This window comes from Lichenostomus cassidix, chromosome 20 (assembly GCF_008360975.1).
Source record: "Lichenostomus cassidix isolate B80296 chromosome 20, HeHo_3.0, whole genome shotgun sequence".
In the NCBI taxonomy this organism is placed as follows: Eukaryota; Metazoa; Chordata; class Aves; order Passeriformes; family Meliphagidae; genus Lichenostomus; species Lichenostomus cassidix.
The window spans coordinates 12776131-12787221 of NC_139500.1; the positions used below are offsets into that span (position 1 = coordinate 12776131).

The following is an 11091-nucleotide window of genomic DNA, read 5'->3' on the forward strand; positions in this document are numbered from 1 at the left end:
CAGCTTTATATGAGTACAGCTACAAGGGTATTTCACATACATCTGGAGTTTATTAAAAAAGGGCAAAAAGTAATCACAATGCAATGTATGATAAATGTACATCTTAGTTGGACCATTTTTTTTTTCTGTTTGCTTTGATGATGATAGTGCTAATGTCAGCACCAGCCCTGGGTGGGGTGTTGAAGGTTTTGTTCATGGCAGGATGGGAATGGTTGGTTGAACAAACCCATGTTTTGTTTGGGTGTCTGATGGCAGTTGTGCACTGCTTACCATTGCCCAAATTATCCACCACATCCTTACTATTGCCCAAATCTTACCATCACAGCTGGGACTAGAAGTTAAATCAATCTGTGGCAAAATGGTTTGCTGTAGCCAAGCTGTGAAACTTGCTGCTGGACTGGTAAGGGAGATTAGAATTTAACTGAATTAGGTTGCAGAGCTGTCAATAGCCACTAAAAGAAGAAATAGCCATATCTCTTGGATCCTAAGAAGGAATTTTTCCTGATCTCTGGCAATGCCTGATCCCATGCCCATTCTCAGCCTGTCAGTCCAGCAGTGCACAAATGACAGGGCTAGTTGGAGAAGTCTTGTTTTCTCTAAGGAGAAAGTAGACCCTGACAGATTGGAAGGGCCAGTGAGTTTTCCTGCTGTGTCAAATCCTGGCTTTCAGAGGGGAAAAAAAATTAAAAACATTTTGTGAGGATATGTGTTACATTTCACCCAGCAAATACCAGCTCTTTGTGACTGCTGTGGGAGCTCAATATGAGCCCAGTGTCTGCTGATTCTGGGGTCACAGTGCTGAAAGAAGGAGCATTCAAACTGACAGAGAGTAGGGTTAAACTGGATATTGGGAAGGAATTCTTCCCTGTGAGGGTGGGTGGGCCCTAGCACAGGTTGCCCAGAGAAGCTGTGGCTGCCCCTGGATCCCTGGGAGTGTCCAAGGCCAGGCTGGACGGGGCTTGGAAGAATCTGGTCAAGTGGAAGGTGTCCTTGCCCATGGCAGGGGATGGCATGAGATGGCCTTTAAAGGTCCCTTCCTACCCAAACCATTCTGGGACTCTCACTTCTACTAGCAGAGGCTGAGGACAGGGGGAACATCCCAAATACTGCCTTTGTGTGTGTAGAATCCAGCTGGGGTTATGTGGGATGCAATTCTTCAGTGCATTATTTTGTTTTGCCATCAGACTGTGGATCATCCTTTCTCACTGGCAGGGGCAGCAGATGCTGTTACCCTCAAGCCACACGTCCCCGGGGCTGTGGCAGGGAGGTCCCAGCGTTTTAGGGTGCACCAGGCCTTAGACTGGGTCTGCCCCTGTCCTAGGGGGCTCTGGCAGCAGCTGAGGGGATGCAGCCATCTGTGGAGAGAACTCCCCACTCCCATTATCATGGAATCACAGAATGGTCTGTGTTGGAAGGAACATTAAAGCCCATCCAGTCCAACCCCCTGCCATGGGCAAGGACACCTTCCACTATCCCACGTTGCTCCAAGCCCTGTCCAGCCTGGCTCTAGACACTGCCAGGGATCCAGGGGCAGCCACAGCTTCTCTGGGCACCCTGTGCCAGGGCCTGCCCACCCTCACAGGGCAGCATTCCTTCCTAATCTGTAATCTAAACCTCCTCTCTTTCCAGGTGAACCAATTCCCCCTTGTCCTGTCACTCTAGGCTCTTGTAAATAGACTTGGCCCACTTTTCCTGTAAATCCCTTTCGGGTAGTTAAAGGCTGGGGGTTCCTGCTGATGTCCCTAACACGGGATCAGGGACCCGCCGCACCCCCGGCAGCGGCCTCGGGGCTTTGTGGGGAGTTGGGGGAGGTTTGTTGGGTTTGGAGGGCTGTCGGGGGTTCGGGGAGGTGCTCTCGGAGCGGTTCCGCCCCGCGCTCCGAGCGCTTCCGGGGCATCGCTGGGCCGAGACGAGGCGGAGGCGGTGGCTCGACCATGGTGGGTGAGGCCGGGCCGGGGTGCGGGCGGGGCCGCTGTGCCACCCTCGGGGGTCCCTGTGTCCCTCGCCCTCGGGGGTCCCTGTGCCCCGGCCTTCCGAGGCTCCTGCGGCCGGCGCAGGGCGGGGCGGGCACGGTGCCGGATCCCCTCAGGCACAGCCGCTGCCCTGCGGGCGGGGCCCGGCGAGAGGCGAGACCCCGCTGCGGTCCGCGGGCGCTCTGCGGGCTCCGGGAGCCCCCGGCCCGGCTCGGTTCGTGCCGGGCTGTGTGTGAGACCCCCGGGCGGGCCGTGTGTGTGCGGGGCGGGGCTCGCAGTGCCCGAGCTCCGGGCCGGCAGCGCGGCGGGTCTGACGCTGCTCCGAGGGCTTCACCGGCCCTGAGGCACTGCGGGGAGAGGCCAGACCTTTACCGAGCCAGCCCAGCCCTGTGCTGCAGAAACGCTCACAGCGAAATCTGCATTTCTTACGGCTGCTGGGGCATATCCTTAAAGCTGGAAACAGTCAGGAAAGAGAATGGTTTGGCTGTTCAATAACCTGGGCTGTACTCTTCCTGTTGTGATTGTGTTGGAGGTTTCTCCCTGCTCAGATGCGTTGCTGGCCATTGCATGTTAATGAAATTGGGGATCAAAATACATATCAAAATTGGTAAAGAAATAAATGCTGACCGAAGCTGTAGATGGAAGATTACAATTATCTAATAAGGTGTATGTTTGAGGCAAACATAGGAGTTCGGGTATTCCAGATGAAAACAGGAAGATAAAGGCTGCTGTTGTACATATACCAAAGGGTATTCAGCAGCAAAATGGTGATGAGGGAGTGTTTGTTCCAGAATACATCTCTGTTTCTCCAAGTACTATCTCTTGTAGTTATTCAGCCCTTTGTTAAAGTGGGGTTTGTGTGTTTCATGAATTAAATACATGCTTTTTTGTCAGTAGTGTATTTGTTGGTGTGATGAGCTGCACTGGTTTGTGGAGGGGCTGGATAAGCCCCAGAGTGGGATTAGGAGGAGTAGGACCTTCCCACGTCAGCAGCAGTGAACTGTCAGAGCAGATCACCCACCTGTAAGTTAGATCAGCTGATGGTGTTAGAGGAAATTAAAAACTGCTATCCTTCTTTATGGATGCTGCTTTGCATCTGAAAAGATTTGTTAAGGTCCTGTGAAGGGAAGTATTTAATCAGGACTTAAATAGTGCTATTAAGAAGGCAGGAAATTAGTTCTCCATTTCTTAGTAGATTTAACAGTTTGCTACTACATTTTCTCAGTATTTGTACACCCTTTAGCTTGTTCTTTGTTTCACTTCCCTTGTCTTCCATGTGAGAATAGTCCAGCATTGAGATATTATCAAGAGTTTTGTTGAAAGTACTTGAATTTTTCTGTGCTGCATCACACAGGAGAACCTCTGCTTCATAAAGAGCAGCTCAGGGAGTCCCATCTCTTGAGCCACGGGTCATGTTACCAACAGCAGCCTGAGGAAAGTGCTGGTGGCACTGGGGCTGAGCTGGTGTTGTGTTGTGTTTTGTTGTGTTGTTGGACAAGGTCTGTTCCCAGGGAACAGAACTTGTGAGAACTCTGTGCCTATTTGCTGTGGGAGGAGATGGAGAGGTTTGTTCAAGGTGCCCAGGGAGTCATTTGCCCGTTGGCCAGATGCCCAACATAGGTCTCACCTGTCCTGGTTCAGGTGATTCCTGTCTCCTCTCCTAAATCCTTTCTGTGGGACTCTGCCTTGCAGTATCTGAAAGATGCTGCTTGTTTCTGTTTCCTTTAATTGGTATAAAAAATGCCAAATACTCACCTGGCTGTGGAAAGCAGCTCAGGTGCTGAGGGTTTCCCACCTTACTACAGATCACATGGTTACATTTTAATGGAAGCTGTGCAGAAGGTTCTGAAACCTCCTCTGATGGTTTTTATTGAGAAGACAAAGGACTATTGCCTTGGCCTGCATTTGCATTTTTCCTTTATTAAGTTGTAAATTATTGGCAGTGGTTACAGCTTTGCAGCCATCCCAGCATGAATCAGAATTATAAACAAATAGTGTTCATTCCTTTTTTTTCCCCTCCATTCTCTTATTTGTAATTGCTCTTGGCATTAATTTGATAAAAGGGAAGGTCATCTTGCACCCACAACGTATCTTTTTTCTACTTTTTTCATACAATCCATGTACATTTTCAAAGATGATTTTTGTTTGACACCTAAGTTGTAGCAGTCTGATTGCAGCTTCCAGCTTGCACGCCTTCAGCAGGAGGCTTGGGGAGGAGGAGAGAAGGGAGTTCCAGAATGATAATCACAGATGAGTGAAGAACAAAGGCAGATGGAAAATAACTGGAAAGATCATGCAGAAAAGGTGGCACCAAAGTACAGACACTTGGCTGTACAGACCAGTGCAGGCAGTGTCTGTTTAATCATCCCTGTGCAGCTTCATTTTCAGCCGCGTTATCCCAAAGCTTTGGTGGGAGGCAAAGAGCAGCTGTATCCCTGTATTGATTTGTGCTTTCTCTTGCAGGCTGAGGTGGAGGAAACACTGAAGCGAATCCAGAGCCAGAAGGGAGTGCAGGGAATCATCGTGGTTAATTCGGAAGGTGCTGTGTCAGCCCCGCTTTTCTGACCTGTCACTGACTCCAGCCACGCCCTTTGAGGGCTGCTGCATGTACCACTTGCACTTAGCTCAGAGTCTGGCTTTGGGAGAGGTTTTCCTGGAGCCCAAGGAGACAGACACTAGTCAGGCTGCAAGAGAAAATTGGATTCCCAATTCTGCAAGCTCACTTTATTATTTTAGGAAATAAAATAATTTGCAAAAGCATCAAAATATTTGAGTTATGCTAGTGTTGGAGACCAGGTCTGTGAAAACCTTTAGCAGTAGCACTGAGGCTCTCATGAAATGTAAATCTGGCTGCAGGGTCTGTCCAGAATTCTGCTGGCCTGGCAGACTCCAATTCTTTAGCACTGTCTTGTGCTTGTGGCCTCCTGGAACTCATCAGCAAGTTTTCTCTTTTTGGAGTCTCTGAGGGGTCCAACAGAGCAAGTTCTTCAGAGCACTCTGAATACACTGTGAGCAGCCCAACATCTTAAAAGAGTGTGATTGTCAATGAAAATTAAATATTTGGTATAAATAATCCTTAGAAAAGACAGTAGCTACATATGAATATACTGAGGATCAGATCATGCAGTTTGGCTCCTGCTCACTGCTTTTCCATGTGGTTGTGCTCTCTGTGCTGAAGCTGCAGTGATGGAACACACACCTGGTTCTGCCCTGCAGAATTTGGTACTGGGCTGCTGTGTTCTGACATGTGAGCTGGGCTTTGACTTGCTTTTAGTGGGAAAACACATCTAAGGGTGGCTGAAGTGTAAGGGAGGGAAAGCTCTGGCTGAGCAGCATGACTGCCCTCCTGGCTGGTGATCACTGAACCAGGGGCCTCCAAGGACTGCACCACCTCTTACAGCTGAATGTTGGAGCCTCAGCCTTGGAATTGTGTGATGCAGCAGCTAATGTCCTCCATGATCACTGATCCCAGCCTGGCCTACCTCACTCTCATTTAACTGGGGTTTGGGAGCCTCTCAGAAAGGAAAAGGTGTCCCCAGTCAGGAGAAAAAACTGCAGCATTGGTATTTCTTCTCTCCTCTGCAGATAATTATTTTTGTTATTATTTATGTCAATTTCTAACTCAAAATGCAAAAGTGAAGCACTGATGATAGTAGAGGTAAACAATTCTCACCTACACTTGTGGTCCCAGATCAGCTTTTTCACATCTTGGTTTTTGTTCAAGTTTTCCTCTTCCCTTCAAGGAGAGCACTCCTCACCCCTGGTCAGTGACAACTGAGGTTGGACCTGCTGATGCCTAGTGCAGATTTGGTTCTGTAGGTTTGTCACTGAGCCTTGCTGTCCCTGTCCTGCAGGTATTCCCATCAAGAGCACCATAGACAACTCCACCACCATTCAGTACGCTGGCCTCATGCACAGCTTCATCATGAAGGCCAGGAGCACCGTGCGGGACATCGATCCCCAGAACGACCTCACATTCCTGCGGATCCGCTCCAAGAAAAACGAAATCATGGTTGCTCCAGGTAAGAGACAGCAGGGTGGAAGCAGGAATCAGGGGTCCAGCAGGATTGTTTTCTGACACTGTCAGCCTGGGAGAAGTCTGCCTGCTGCTTGTGTTCACATTGAATAATCCCTTCTTTCCAAGAAGCTGTTCTGCTTTCTGGAGAGTTGAAAGCTTTACCATTGACCTAAGTTTGCTTTGTTGTGTTTGAGTGTGGCAAATCCCTTCCCTCATTTTGTGTTGATCAAAGTAGAAAGTATTAGATAATGCTTGAGAGTGTGCTGCACCCTCTCATCCTTTGTTTTTCAGCATAAAACCCCAGGATTTGGAAAGGAATATGTTTTGAGAGCAATTTCCACTCAAAACTGTGGACTGAGTGATAAAACAGTCCTGATTTTCCAGTTCTGGGAAAAAAGTATTAGAGCACATTGTAGCTGTAATCATGAGTTGAGGAATACAGCAGCAACAGCAATAGCAGCCTTCTTTTTAGGAAACATCCTGCGTACTTTGTTGAATTGTGAACTGGGAAGCAGCAAAATGAGTGCAGGTCCCTCGTGGCAGGAATTCAGCCTTGCCCCTGCTAGGATGGGGCTGGTGGAGAGGCTGAGCAGGGGACAGCAGTTCCCCCAGACAGGGATGGGTCAGGGCGGATCTGACACAGACTCTGGTTCATGCTGAGACAGCCTTGGATTTCCATAGGAAGTATGGAAGGAGAGGAATAAGCATTGCTCCAGAAAAAACAGCTGCAGCCCCTCAGTGTGCTGTGAGAGAAGGGCAATGACCACATTGCACCACTGTTGCATGTGCCAGTTTCTGTTGTTTCCTGGCACAAACTGGGTTAAATTCAGCTGCCTTGGTAACGTGCAGTTTCTAAAGCTGAGTTTTTCTCAGTAAAACCCATAAAATAAATGATCTGACAAGTGGAGCCTATTTCGCTCATTGAAAATGAATGTCAGGGCTGTGGAGTTCCCACAGCACATTAGAGAGATGTGAAAAATGTTGACATTTACTGTTTCTGTGAGCAAATATCAGCAATGAAAGAATAATTTTCTTTTTTCTTTTCTCTACAGATAAAGACTATTTCCTGATTGTCATCCAGAATCCAACTGAATGATTGCACTGACTCAGTCTGTTTTTTCCCCTTTGCCCAACTGTTTTATTTTTTATTTAATGGTAAAGAATAGAGCATTAGTGTTAACTGTGCTGTGCCTCTTCAGTAAGGTTTGGGAAAATAAAAGCAGGTGGTTTTGTTGTCTACCAACAGAAAAAATGGCACTTTTTGTATTCACAAGTTGTTTTGAGGGGGAGCTGGTGAGTTGGAATTGGGCAGTAAAAATGCAACAAATTCTTTTAATAGTTAAGAAGATAATATAATAAAATTCTAATAATAACAGAAAAAAAGACTGTTCTTTATATGCTTCCATGCTTCTTTCACCACTGAGCTCTGCTTTTACACTACTAGTTTCAAATGGCTGTAAATATGATTCTGCCTGTCCTCTAGTTCTGTCTTACTCTGTTGGTTTTACTTTGAAAAGGTCTGACCATAACAAATTAAAAGGTGTCACCAGTGACTGGTTTTGTCTTACGTGTTTTTCTTCTAAAGATTCTAAGTATTCTCATGATCGATTTCTTGTTCAAAAAGACAGAACCTTCCTAGGACAGTTTTTGATTGTCTGTTGCTTTCTCTGACCAAGGATTTGGACCAAGGGCAAAAAAAGGAGGGCTGGGGGATACTCTGGAAAGTGCAGCTTTGGAGACTGATAAAAATGTTGGTGTTGACTTGGGCACTTGTGGCTTTCAGAGCCCAACGATGGGTGGGTGTGTGGGGACTCAAATAGCCAAGCTAACCTGCATGTTCAGTGGTTTTTCTGTGCATTTTGAGACCTGGACATTAACTTACAAGCTGTGTCAAATCTTTTAGGTGGTGGTCATGACCCTGAAGGTCAGAAATGCCTTTTGAGGTCTGTAGCCCCACAGAATCAGTGTTTTAGGTGTCTCAGCTGCCCCCAGCTCAGTGTTGGTTGTTGCTGTTCATAAACTCTTCCTTCACACCATGTCTGGTTTAAGCCATTCCATCTAACCAAGGAATAGGGTCTGGAATCCTCCTTGGCCTTTGGAGCAGCTCCTGATACACAGAAGTTTATATATTGCCTGTGATCCACAATAATTGAATGCTGCCTCCCAAAAAACAGGACCTCCAGCAAGCTGAAGTCTGGATAATAACAGTGAGGCAAGACAGAAGAAAAATGTGACCTCAGCGATCTCTCTCTGTTGTTGTTTGTAAACCAGAGAAACATTGCCTTGGAGGTGATGACCTGATTATGGATTTTGAGTTTACCCCAGGTGGCAGTGCTACTTCTCTGAACAGTGGAAAATCTGCAGTGTCCTCTATTCTTTTGGACACTTCCTTAAGGACAGCTGTCCTACCAGTGGTTTTGTGTCGTAGGAGCTTGGGACCGAGAGTGTTCAGTGTTGGTTTTTTATTTAAAACAAACTGTAATAAATAACCTATTGCAAAACAAAGATCATGGGTCTTTTCTGTTGTGTTGAGATAATAGATTTGCAGTGAAATGAATGAGTTCCTCCTATGTGCTGGTTGGTTGGAGGGTTGGGGGTTGGTTTGGGTTGTTTTTTCTAAAGGATTGAGAGCAGCCTGGCATAAAATATGCTTGGGAATTTGAATGAAAGGGCCTTAAGAAGCTGGGTTTGGAGTCTGGAGGAGCTTGTCAGATTCCTCTGGGCAGGGCCTTGCTTAGGCTATGTAGTGCCACCTTAACACCAGCATCCAAAGTTAATTCAGATTTATTTTTTAAAAAGGGCAAGGGGTGAAGGAAGCTGAAGAACAACAACAACTTCCATTTAGTTACTATGGAACAAGACTGTTTTATTTGATCAGGAGCATCAGAGGGTCACAGAGCGTGAAGCAATTTCCCTGCATGTAAGTTAGGGGAGGGTTTCACTTTTCCTAAGTTATCTTAAACAGGGTCCAAAAAGAGATGGAATGGAGTTCAGTTTCTTGTCTTGTGCTTGTTGAGTCTGGGCCTAGTCATTTGTATGGTAAAACTACTGCCAAAATGAGGAAAATGAGCATTATGGTTCCAGTCCTTTTTTGTAGACAGAATAGACGTGGATCACAGGAGTGTCTGAACAGCTTGTGCCACCTGCAACTCAGAACTGTTCCGTGCTGGAGCTGAAGACTGGCCTGATTTGCTATCTTGGAAAACTTGGTTTTGGTGTTGGTGTCGGTTTTGGTTTTGGTTTTGGAACAGCAGCACTCGAGGCCCAAGGATGTCATCTCTTTTGTTGCCTCTTTCCCAAGATAAGGCTCTGGCAGCACAGTGGAGGTGACACTGTAAATATTGGGCTTGCAGACACCTTCCCAAGCAAGTCTTCAACTCTTCCCTTGCCTGTGGTGGCTGATAAGTGTCCTTCATGTACAGCACACGGAGGAGCTGTGGCTGCCCCTGGGTCCCTGGAAGTGTCCAAGGCCAGGTTGGACAAGGCTTGGAGAAATCTGGAACAGTGGAAGGTATCCTTGCCCATGGCAGGGTGTGAAACAGGATGAGGTCTAAACATAAACCCATTCCTACCCAAACCAGTCAGTGATTTGTGTTTGATCTTGTCTTAGCTACTTCTGTAGGGGACAAAGGCAAAGACCTCACACCAAGAGAGGCTGGGCTGAAGTGAGCAGAGCTGCAGCAGCTCCTGGGACCCACCAGCTGCAGGAGAAGCAGAGGCAGCCATGGGGTACAGGGGCAGGAGCTCAGACACTGCCCTGCCAGCAGGAGCCCGAGCATCAACACAATTCTGTTGACAAAAATACACTTCCTTTACCAGCATTACAGGATTCCTTCAGGGACATGTCCCTCACTGTCATGGTTTCACAAGATCCAGGAGTACTCATTATCAGTGGTGTTACCCCGTGGAATGCCAGCATGCAGGAAGCTCGTTGCTGATTCCAGGTCATGTTAGGACACCTCACTTGTGCCTTAAACTTTTCACTGATCCAGGGGGTTTTGGATCTGAAATGCACCTGCTTAAATAAGGGGTTTTGCCAATGACATCAGTGAGACCAGGCAAGAGAGGCATTAATATGTGCAGGAATGTTTGGGAAGCAGAGGGCTGAAGGAAGAAGTGTATAAATCATGCTCTGCTGTATTAGAAGTACAACTTCTTTGATCCACATGCCATTTCTGTAAGTACATTAACATGCTGAGAAGCTCCAGAGCTTCCATAAAATGGAGTCTTTTCTCCCTCCCCAGGTGTTGGAATAATATTCCGTGGAATTATGGAATTATGGCCCCAGTCCTGCAACGAGGTCTGCATAGATAAAAACAGGGGCCACATCACTAAGCTGGAAAGACTTCCATATTCCTCTCATTAAAATGATATTCACACTTTATAGCAACAGTAATACACCCCTTTGGCTGAGGATGAAGTCTGCAAGGTTCATCACTTGCTATGTCTGATTCAACATTCCTGCTTTCCCTCAGGTATCCTATGATTTACATGACCTATATCAGAGATTAATGTCTCTACTTAATTATTATTATTATTAATCTTAATTATGAAAGTGAACCTGAAGAGTTTATTCTTCCTTACCAGTATGTGCTTTTTTAACTACTGCTTGGTCAAGGAAAGTCCATTACATTGGCCATGAAAGTGTTTTCTTTCTTGGGTAAACTCAACAAGGAAACAAGAATTTCTTCAATTCTCATTAGACATGATTTTCTTTTAATTGGTGACACAATAATCACAGCAGTTCTTTCATAGCTGCATCTTTCATATATTTTTTTACCAAGGTTGTGCTTAATACAATAATCAGAGCAGTTCTTTCATAGCTGCATCTTTCATGTATTTTTTTTACCAAGGTTGTGCTTAATCCTTTAACAATTTGTGTTCACTCCTGTTTTGTGCCAATTCACTGTAACAATGAGACATTGCTCCGACAGGATCCAGCTCCTGTTGTGGTGTGCAGTGAGGAGGGATATTAAACCTGGCTCTCGGTGAAACACTGCTGCTCTGTTTGCAGTTGTTTTTGATTCATTTACCAGCTCCAGAAATAGCTGCCCTATTTGTAGTTGTGCTGCGGGCTTTAAAATATTCAGCATAGCCGTG

General features: G+C 46.5%; 1 protein-coding gene across 1 annotated transcript; it reads left to right on the forward strand.

The window, feature by feature from the left end:
• Positions 1 to 1838: 1838 nt before the first annotated feature.
• Positions 1839 to 7544, forward strand: DYNLRB1 (dynein light chain roadblock-type 1). The gene is made up of 4 exons (XM_085079007.1): positions 1839 to 1937; positions 4437 to 4512; positions 5828 to 5995; positions 7044 to 7544. Exons 1-4 carry the CDS (start codon positions 1935 to 1937, stop codon positions 7085 to 7087), a joined length of 291 nt encoding a protein of 96 aa, XP_084935133.1. The 5' UTR covers positions 1839 to 1934; the 3' UTR covers positions 7088 to 7544.
• The last annotated feature ends 3547 nt before the right edge of the window (positions 7545 to 11091 follow it).

What these genes read in the sequence shown, in the direction of transcription:
- DYNLRB1 (XM_085079007.1), top strand. An exon ending in CATCGTGGTTAATTCGGAAG is followed by an intron (nt 4,513 to 5,827) that starts GTGCTGTGTCAG and finishes CCTGTCCTGCAG; the next exon opens with GTATTCCCATCAAGAGCACC. An exon ending in CGAAATCATGGTTGCTCCAG is followed by an intron (nt 5,996 to 7,043) that starts GTAAGAGACAGC and finishes TTTTCTCTACAG; the next exon opens with ATAAAGACTATTTCCTGATT.